The following is a 9,794-nucleotide window of genomic DNA, read 5'->3' as shown; positions in this document are numbered from 1 at the left end:
GGCATGCAGCACGTTGCTTGCATCTGGAATGAAAAATCTATTTTAAATATGACTACTTTAGTTTCAACAAGTTAAATTTGCAATAAAATAGATAGAAATTCTTGATACACAAACACCAGCAATGCAGTCCTTCTGGGTCCAAATCAGCTTCTTAATTTCTCTTTATTTCATTTTCATTCAGCAGTTAATGAGTTGTCCTGCACTGATGTTGTGTAATTCACTTTGTCAGCAGTTCAGGGAGAGCACTGGCAGGTTGGACAGGGATTAGAGGTGGACAGCAAGAGCTGGGAAGTGTGAAGAAGGTTCTGCTAAATTTCAAGGAATTTGGACTGCTGAGAGGTGAGAGACTGAGACAAATCTGTGGTGGAAAAATGGGGTTAACAGAGGTTTTTTAATTGAGACAAGGCTAATGAGCAGTTAGTGGTGGAAAACAGAGGTACTTGAACCTTGGGAAGGGTTGGTGTTTGACCAGGGAAGGTGATTTACTCTGAAAATACATAAAATTCTCTACTGATGAGTAGCTAGATCAAGTTTAGATACTTTAAAACATAATTAAGTTGAAGAACACGATCACATTGAGCTGCTGTGTGGCCTGTGCTATAGAAAAGGTCCAAATAGATGGAGAGACTCCCTTAGTGCATGAGGAGAACTCCTAAGCTGGGTTCAGAACAAAGCTGCTCTTTTGCAAACACTCCAGCTGCTGTTGCTGCTTGGATAATCTGACTTTTCCATCGGTGGGGCTGGGATTTCTCTGGGGCTCTGCTCATCCCAACTCTTCCCATTTGTTCAGCAGCTTCCCAGGGGAGCCCTGCAGGGCTCTGGGAGTGCTCCCAGCAGTTTGCCATGGCAGAAGAAGCATTTCCATGCTGCCTCTTCCTCTGCTTTGAGGTAACACACCAGGCATCTCCTCTTTTAATTCTGAGAGTGTTTTTAGTGAAGGAAGCCTGATGGAATTAATTAGGGCAGACAAGAGGTGTGTGGTTCCCTTTCAATGGATTTCTGTCCAAGTGTATTCTGGAGTTGTTTAACTGGTTCATTTTCCCTTATTGTCTGTGTTTCACCTGGGGGAATCCCCATTCACCTGCAATGCTGAGGGCATCAATGGAAAGGAACCCTGCCTTGGCCATTATTTCAGGGCTATCAATGGATGGGGAATCCCCATTTTGTTACTGAAATAGATCAGGGAACACCCTTTGTGATGGTGTTCTATAGATTTGAAATGAGAACAAACAATTTTCAATTTTCATCCTCTTTAAGTTTAAATTGACAAGGAATCTTTATTGTCCCTTATTTTTTAGAGTTTAAATTGGTAGAAACCCCCACTGATTTCATTGAGGGATTGATATTGAGGGTAAAAAAAAAGGGCTGGATAAAAAAGGTGGCACTGAAAGGTAAGAAAAAAAAAGTGTAAAAAACATTTGCAGAAAAGGGTGGGAAATCAAAGTAGGAAAAATAGGTGGCAAGAAAGGGCAGAATAAAAAAATGAGGCGGAAAAAAAGTGGCAAAAAATTGGGAAAAAAGGCATCAAAAAAAGGGGGGAAGAACGGACAGGAAAAAAGCGGGAAAAAATAGAACAAATAAGGGGGAAAAATGGCAGCAGGAAAAGGGGGGAAGAGTGAAAAAATTGAGATGGCATAATGGTGTAAAGGTGGCATTTAGGAAGCAGGAAAGCTCTAGAAAGGTGAGGAGAAAAGGCTGTGAACCATGAGAAGAAAAAGAATGGGAAATATGAGGGGAAAAGAGCAGGAGCTCCAGAGACACCCCCAGAGCTCAGACCCCCTCCCCAATGCCACAGACACCCCCAGGTACCCCCAAGAGAGCCCCTGCAAACCCCACAGACCCCTGGGCCTGGGTTCCTGCAGGAACACTGGGGAACAACTGGGCTCCTTGCAGCGGGATGGAAACAAGGGCCAGGGCTGGCAATGTGTGCCCACTGTGCTGCCAGGCTGGCAATCAGCTGGGTGGGGCCGTGCCATGGAAAAGGCTCCTGAACAGCTGCCAGGTTTGTGGGCTGCAGCTGGAGCTGAGAAGCAAAGGGATTAGTCCAGGCAGGAGAACATCCCATCGTGGGGCACTGCTGCAAAGTGGGCATGTTTGGAACAGAGCCTCTCCTTCAGCAGGCCAACGCTGCCAGATGGAAATTGCCAAGGGCACGAGGCTGGCAAGTGAAGAGCAGAGCTGCTGTGAAGGGAAAGCTCAGTTCATTCAGAGAGATCACACAGGTCACTTGAGTGCAGGTAGGAAACAGAAAATGAGAGATTTCCAGGAAAACCTTTGAACTTTGGTGGGGAAAAGGAGTCGTGATACCCAGTGGCTGCAGGGATGGTGATCTAAATTAGTTCTGAGCCGGCTTCCTTTATTTTTTAATTGGTGAGGTTATTAACCTTACCTGCAGTTGTAAGGCCAAACAGTTTTGGAATCTATTCTAGTTTAATCTAGCTGTCCTCCATGCTGCATACTCACAGCAGCCATATTGAACTGTCATATGATGTGTGAATTTGCTTGTGTCCCTATCCCAAATGTCATCCTTCCTGGGTTTTCAGCTTCTTTTTAACATGCTAGTAAATCTTCTGCATCCCTCTGCAGTATTTCCATGGGGAAAACCACTGAAGAGCACAAGCTAAAGGATGCTACCTCCAGCTGGGCACAGGGAGCAGTGGGAAAGGATGTTCTATCAGCATTTTCTGTCCCTGTGCTGATACTGTTCTCCCAGGGAGGGAGCTGGGAAATCCCTATTTCTGCTCCTGTGCTCTTCCTGATGTGTGTCACAGCTGATGCCAACCCCAGTTTTCCCCCTGTAACGATGATTCTGGACATCTCTGAGTGTACCTGCTGGCCTTGGAAATGCCACTGATGGTTATTGAGGAGAAGGCAAGTCCCAGCATTTCTGTGTGGGAACAGAAACGTGTGGCCGTCCCTCAGTGCAGCTCTTTTAGTGACAGCTGTCAGTGGCCATTCCTGGTGCAGTTCTGTTATCATTTTTTCTTATACCATTCTATTTTATTCCCTTCATACTTCCCACCCTTTTATGTGCTTTACTTTTTAACCAGCACTGCCCCAATGGTCCCTGGGTGCAGCTCCTTTAGAGAACAGGGCCCGTCCCAACAGGCGGCTGCTGCAGCCAGGGCAGGAGCAGGGCAAGGCACATCACAGCGCTGGTGGTGCTCGGAGACTGTTGGCTTTTGCAGTTCAGGCAGATCAAATGAATTCCAATTGTCAGAGATTTCCACCACCTTCTACTGCTCGCCTCTTTTGTTCCATGGATTTGACAGTTCTTCCTTTCCTCGCATGCAACTGGACAGCAAAATGCCCACCTTGCCCCATGGCCACCCCACCACCTTTTCCCTCTTTCTGCCCCCTTTACTTTGCAGCACTTTCTCCCTCCTCCTCCTGTCCCTGCCAGCTCCAGCAAAGCCATTTCCCCACTGGCACCAGCTGCCTCCTGTCCCTCGCTCCCATTTTGCCCACTCTGAACTCCTGGAGCCGCCTGCCCGCGGAGCCGCAGCCGCCGTGGGGCCGGGCAATGGTGCAGGGAATGCTGGCAGGGATTCTGGGGCTGGGCTGGGCCAGGCCAGGTGCCCGGGGCCAGCAAAAGCGCTCTGAGCCTCTGCTCCTGCCCCTGGGCAGGCAACAGAACACAGCAGGAGGCTCGGGGCTCTCAAGAAAGGCAGCCAGAGATCTCTCACCCAACATGGGCAGAAGAAGCTTGGAGTGGGGCCATTAATTTCCATTGAATGTATTATGAAAGAAATCCCAGCAAGGGAGTGAGTAGGCTGCCAAATCCTTAAAATGCACCTTCTCCACACTGTTCTCTCCTTCCTGGGAGAACTTTATCCACAATTCCCTCCCTCCCTCCTCCCCACACAGTGACACAGAGGGATGGGGGTTACAGTCACATCATGTCACTGCTTCCCCCTCAGGGAGACAAATCCTTGTCCTGCTCTGTTGTCACCTTATCGCAGGGGTTCCATACTGTTGTCTCCTTATCACAGATGTTTCACACTTTCTTGGTGTTTTCTCCTGGGCAGCTCCTCAGAGCACTGACTCTTCATTGTTGACAAAGCAGCCAACTGACTCCAGTTCCCTTCTCAACCTGCCAGCCCACTCTTTTATAGCACTCTTCTTTTCATTGGTTACAGCTGTGGCCTGTTAAAATCAGGCCTGTTCCTAATCTTTGCTAATTGGCCCAGCTGCAACTCCTTAGGGGAAAGATTACTTTCTACACCACCTTTATTTTCTTATGTTCTATCCCCCTACACTGCTCCAGCCTGGGATTCCTCCCACAGGAGGACAGTCAGATCCTTTGTGACAGTGTCCTGGTTCAGGGCAAATTTGGGCTGCACTAGGAAAGCAGATTATTTGGCCCCTCCCTGCAACCAATTTGGGAGGAAATACCTCTTTGGAGAAAAGTGGAAAAAAACTATTTATTAAACAATAAAACCCCTTGCTGCTCCTAAAGAGATGACAAACTGAGAAAGTCCTCCTCCAGGCTGCAGTTCAGCTCACTGAGTCTCCCATCAGTCCCTCTGGTGCTGGAAATGTTGTGCCCCAGGCCCAGCCCGGCAGGCCGCAGGTGTGAGCTGCTGCTGCTCTTCTGGGTGTTCAGTCCAGAGCAGGTTCAAACAGGTCCAAAAAAAGGGAAAAAGGCAAAAAACCAGAGTCCAGGGAACTTCCTTGCCTCAGCTAGCTAAACTAACTAAAAGCCAAGGAGAGCTCAATCCCGTTGTCTGTCCATCTGCAGAAAATACAGTCCCGGAGCAGGAATGTGGAGGAGTGAGAGCAGAATGTGAAAACAAAATGTGCGCTTCTTCTCTCCCCTCTTCACTCTCTGGAAGACGTCTTAAACACACAAAACTTATTATTCAGCATAAACAGAACAAGACGATTGGGGCTAAAAGCATCATATAGTCAGATTGAACAGACAGACAGACCATTCCCCACACTCAGGTGCCGGATGCCAAAAGGAGGATTCCTGTTCAGCATGTGTCAGCAATTCTTCCTCCTCTTCCGAAGACAGTCCAAAAGTGTCCCATTCTGGCCACTAGTTTACGATGAATTCCAAGACCACAGGGGGATTTGAATTTCCCATTGGAGCTCGTTGTGTCATGAGGGCAATGCCCTCACTGCAGGCAGCATCGGTGCCAGGATGGATTGTAGAGACTTTTCCTTTGCAGCCCCAGCCCAGCGCTGGCACTGGGGATGAAGAGGCACTGAGGTGACCCTGAGAGGAAGTGCAAGGCACAGGGCGCAGCTGAGGAAGGACAGCGCTGTGCTGGGCTCAGAGGTGAAGCTGGCACTGCCCAGCGTGGAGAAGGTTCTTTGTGCAGCCCCTGTTACAGGGGAGCTTGGGCCTTGCTGCAGAGATACGGTCGCCGATGTGAGCAGTTCTCACTCCGCAATCTCCTGTCAGCCAGGTACACGCACTCGGAATTGCCAAAAACAGGAACCCTGCAGGGAGGAGCAGAGGCAGCGCTGGCTGCCAGTGGAAGCCCTTGTGCCCCTGTGCCCCCAGGCCCTGCCCGGCTCCCCGGCACTCACCGGGAGCTGTAGCTGCTGCCGTCCCCCCAGTGCAGGCGCTCGCCCCGTCTGCGCAGCCCGAGCCAGTAACCGAAATTCCCACAGAGGCGGGAGAGCAAATCCTGCCCAGGAGAGAGGAGTGGGAGCTGCCCCGGCCCCTCGGGGGGACACGTGCCCGGGGCTGCCCCCGCACGCCGGGGCTCCTTCCCTGCAAGGCCCCGGCCCAGGGCTGCAGCCCCGGCCCTGCGAGCACCGAGCCCGGCCCAGGAGCGCCCCCAGGCTGCCCTCAGCCACCCCACAGCGCCCGCAGCCCCTCACTCACCATGGCCTCCTCATCCTGGGCAATGGCCAGGGAGGCATTGAGCTCGGAGCACCGTTCCTGACCCTGCTCCCACGTGCTGTAATCCCGTGAGAAGTAGTAGCAGACCCCCTTGTACCCAACCCAGCCATGGGGACAGCCCAGAAGAGACGGCGGAGTGGCAGGTGTGACTGGAACCTGTGGTGCTGCAGGGGGAAGAGGAGAAGCTCGGAGGATTCCCCTGTGCAGGGAGCAGGGAGCCCGCTCTGCCCCGAGGGGCTGGGCCCACGCTGCTGCCCCTCCCTTACCTGCCAGCACAGCCAAGGCCGCCCCCAAAGCCAGCACCAGCACCAGGAGCAGCAGAATCAGCACCGCCGTGCCCACGGGATGGCACCTGAACCGTTCACCTGGAGCAGGAAAGAGCTGCTGGCTGCCAGAAGCAGAGCCGGCCCTGCAATCTGCTCAGCCCATGGCCAGGGAGCAGAGCAGGGAGCCCTGAGGCAGTGTGGGCCTCCCTCAGCTGGCAGCCAGAGAGCCAAGAGCCTGGCCACAGGCAGGGACACAGCTGTGGGCACAGGCAGGGACACAGCTGTGGGCACAGGCTGCAGCAGGGGAACTGCACAGCCTTGGGGGCAGCTGGGGCTCTTGCTTCCAGCCACGGATGGGGCCCAGCAGAGCACGAGGCCTCTTCCAGACATCGGGAAACAGCCACACACCTGCCAGCCCTGGCCTTGGGACGGGACACGGGCCCCAGCCTTTAGACCACAGGGAGACCCTGCACTCACCCAGGAATCTTCTGAGGTTCCTTTTGCATTCATTGTTGGTTGCTGGTGTTCCCTGGGGAGCCAGGGGCTCCCTCACACTCCCATTTTTGGTGCAGAATCCATTCTCCACATCTGCACTGACTGCACACTCACAAGTGGCATCCCCCTGCTTATGGCAAGAGGCTTCTTGGGCCCCAGGCAAGTGTGGAAGTGCGGCTGCTGGTCCCTCCTGGAGATGCTGGGGCCCATTCGCAACTCCACAAATGGAGCAGAATTCACTCTTCTCCAGCTCACAGCCGGCATCTCTCTGCCCAGAACAAACAGCACCTTGCTGCGGAGACATCAGGAGTGCTGCAAGCAGATCCTTTGGGAGCTCGGCCTCGGGAACAGCTTTCCAGCCGCGCTGATGGCACCCTGAAAGGGACACGATGAGAGGTCACTGCTGATGCCGGCCGTGCGGGGGCTCAGGAGGGCGGTGGCAGCTGTGGCTGCGCTGTCGCCGCTGCCCAGAGGTGCGGCAGCAGGTGCGGAGACAAGCGCAGCCTCCGGGAGCTGGGGCAGCACCGACCGCGGTTCGCAGCTGGGCTGGAGCCGCCCCCGAGCTCCGCCGCCGCCTCGCCGGGCTCCGGGTGCCGGCACCGCTGCTGAAGGAAACGAGCGCTCCGCCCGCCGCCCCTCCCATCCCGGTCAGACCCGGGGCACTCGGGCTGGTGCCGCTGTGAGCTCAGACTCCGCGGGCACTCGGGCTGGTGCAAAAGCCTTGCTAAGGAAAAGGGCCCCACTCTGTTGAAGCCGGTCGAGAACCGTCGCCCCTTGGAAGCCCCTTCTGGGGCTCTCAAGAGTGAATTACGGCAGGCATTTTCGGAGTGAGCCTGGCCAGGTGCCCGGTACCAGCAATTCCCACGAGTTCCTTGTGCCGGCTTCCCCCATGTCCCCCCCCGCCCCTCACCGCGGCCCCCCCCACAGCGAGCCCCGAGCTGGGGCAGCACCGACCGCGGGTCCCACCTGGGCTGGAGCCGCCTCCGAGCTCCGCCGCCGCCTCGCCGGGCTCCGGGTGCCGCCACCGCTGCGGAATGAAACCGGCGCTCCTCCGCCGCCTCTCCCACTCCGGCCAGACTCCGCGGGCACTGGGGCTGGTGCAAAAACCTTGCTAAGGAAAAGGGCCCCACTCTGTTGAAGCTGGTCGAGAACCGTAGCTCCTTGGAAGCCCCTTCTGGGGTTCTTAACAGTGAATACGGCAGGCATTTTCGGAGTGAGCCTGGCCAGGTGCCGGTGCCAACCCCGAGCCGGGCTCCGGGTGCCGCCACCGCTGTGGAGTGACCCGAACGCGGCGCCGGCCGCCCTTCCCATCCCGGCCGGACTCCGCGGGCACTCGGGCTGGTGCCGCTGTGAGCTCACACTCCGCGGGCACTCGGGCTGGTGCAAAACCCTTGCTAAGGAAAAGGGCCCCACTCTGTTGAAGCCGGTCGAGAACCGTAGCCCCTTGGAAGCCCCTTCTGAGGTTCTTAACAGTGAATTGCGGCAGGCATTTTCGGAGTGAGCCTGGCCAGGTGCCCGGTACCAGCAATTCCCACGAGTTCCTTGTGCCGGATTCCCCCATGTCCCCCCGCCCGTCTCCGCGGCCCCCCCCACAGCGAGCCCCGAGCTGGGGCAGCACCGACCGCGGGTCCCACCTGGGCTGGAGCCGCCTCCGAGCTCCGCCGCCGCCTCGCCGGGCTCCGGTGCCGGAACCGCTGCGGAATGAAACCGGCGCTCCTCCGCCGCCTCTCTCACTCCGGCCAGACTCCGCGGGCACTCGGGCTGGTGCCGCTCCGCGCTCAGACTCCGCGGGCACTCGGGCAGGTGCAAAAACCTTGCTAAAGAAAAGGGCCCCACTCTGTTGAAGCTGGTCGAGAACCGTAGCTCCTTGGAAGCCCCTTCTGGGGTTCTTAACAGTGAATTACGGCAGGCATTTTCGGAGTGAGCCTGGCCAGGTGCCCGGTGCCAGCCCCGAGCCGGGCTCCGGGTGCCGCCACCGCTGTGGAATGACCCGAACGCGGCGCCGGCCGCCCTTCCCATCCCGGCCGGACCCCGCGGGCACTCGGGCTGGTGCCGCTGTGCACTCACACTCCGCGGGCACTCGGGCTGGTGCAAAACCCTTGCTAAGGAAAAGGGCCCCACTCTGTTGAAGCTGGTCGAGAACCGTAGCCCCTTGGAAGCCCCTTCTGGGGTTCTTAACAGTGAATTGCGGCAGGGATTTTCGGAGTGAGCCTGGCCAGGTGCCCGGTACCAGCAATTCCCACGAGTTCCTTGTCCCGGCTTCCCCCATGTCCCCCTCGCCCCTCACCGCGGCCCCCCCCACAGCGAGCCCCGAGCTGGGGCAGCACCGACCGCGGGTCCCACCTGGTCTGGAACCGCCTCCGGGCTCCGCCGCCGCCTCGCCGGGCTCCGGGTGCCGGCACCGCTGCGGAATGAAACCGGCGCTCCGCCCGCCGCTCTTCCCCTTCTGGCCAGACTCCGCGGGCACTCGGGCTGGTGCCGCTCTGCGCTCACACCCCGCGGGCACTCGGGCTGGTGCTGCTCCGCGCTCACACTCCGCGGGCACTCGGGCTGGTGCCGCTCTGCGCTCACACCCCGCGGGCACTCGGGCTGGTGCTGCTCCGCGCTCACACTCCGCGGGCACTCGGGCTGGTGCCGCTGTGCGCTCACACTCCGCGGGCACTCGGGCTGGTGCCGCCGCAGCTCGGGGCTCTCGCTGTGGGAGGGTTTTGGCTCCTCAGAGTGCGGCAGCGATGCCGAGCAGTAGAGGAGCAGCGAGCGGCGCGGCCAAGCGAGTAGCGCGCCGCGGGGACACCGACGTTCCTGTCCCGAAAAAGGAGTGCTAAGAAAAAGGGCCCCACTCTGTTGGAGCTGGGGAAGAAGCGCAGCCCCGGGGAAGCCGCTTCTGGGGCTCTGAACAGTGAATTCTCGCAGGGATTCTTGGGCTGGGCTGGGCCAGGCCAGGTGCCCGGGGCCAGCTCTGAGCCTCTGCTCCTGCCCCAGGGCAGGCAACAGAACACAGCAGGAAAGGCTCGAGGATCGGCAAAGGCCAGGCAGAGATCTCTCACCTGTCACTGGTATAAAGGCACACGACTGGGGGGAATTCTTTGAATTTATTGTGACACAAATCACGGCAAGAGAACGAGCGGCGAAGCAGCAGGGTTCAGCCTCGGCAGCAGGACTGTGCCCTCGGCCCC

At 57.1% G+C, this 9,794-nt stretch overlaps 1 protein-coding gene across 1 annotated transcript; it reads right to left on the bottom strand.

The window, feature by feature from the left end:
- Nucleotides 1-5,333: 5,333 nt before the first annotated feature.
- On the bottom strand, nt 5,334-6,882 carry LOC131561398 (C-type lectin domain family 2 member B-like). The gene is made up of 5 exons (XM_058810682.1): nt 6,733-6,882; nt 6,601-6,652; nt 5,840-6,021; nt 5,539-5,639; nt 5,334-5,448 (listed from the first exon to the last, which is right to left on the bottom strand). The coding sequence occupies exons 1-5, from the start codon at nt 6,880-6,882 to the stop codon at nt 5,334-5,336; spliced, it is 600 nt and encodes a 199-aa protein (XP_058666665.1).
- Nucleotides 6,883-9,794: the final 2,912 nt, after the last annotated feature.

The sequence above is a fragment of the Ammospiza caudacuta genome, chromosome 9, assembly GCF_027887145.1.
Source record: "Ammospiza caudacuta isolate bAmmCau1 chromosome 9, bAmmCau1.pri, whole genome shotgun sequence".
NCBI classification, from domain to species: Eukaryota; Metazoa; Chordata; class Aves; order Passeriformes; family Passerellidae; genus Ammospiza; species Ammospiza caudacuta.
This window is presented reverse-complemented; position numbering and strand designations above follow the sequence as displayed.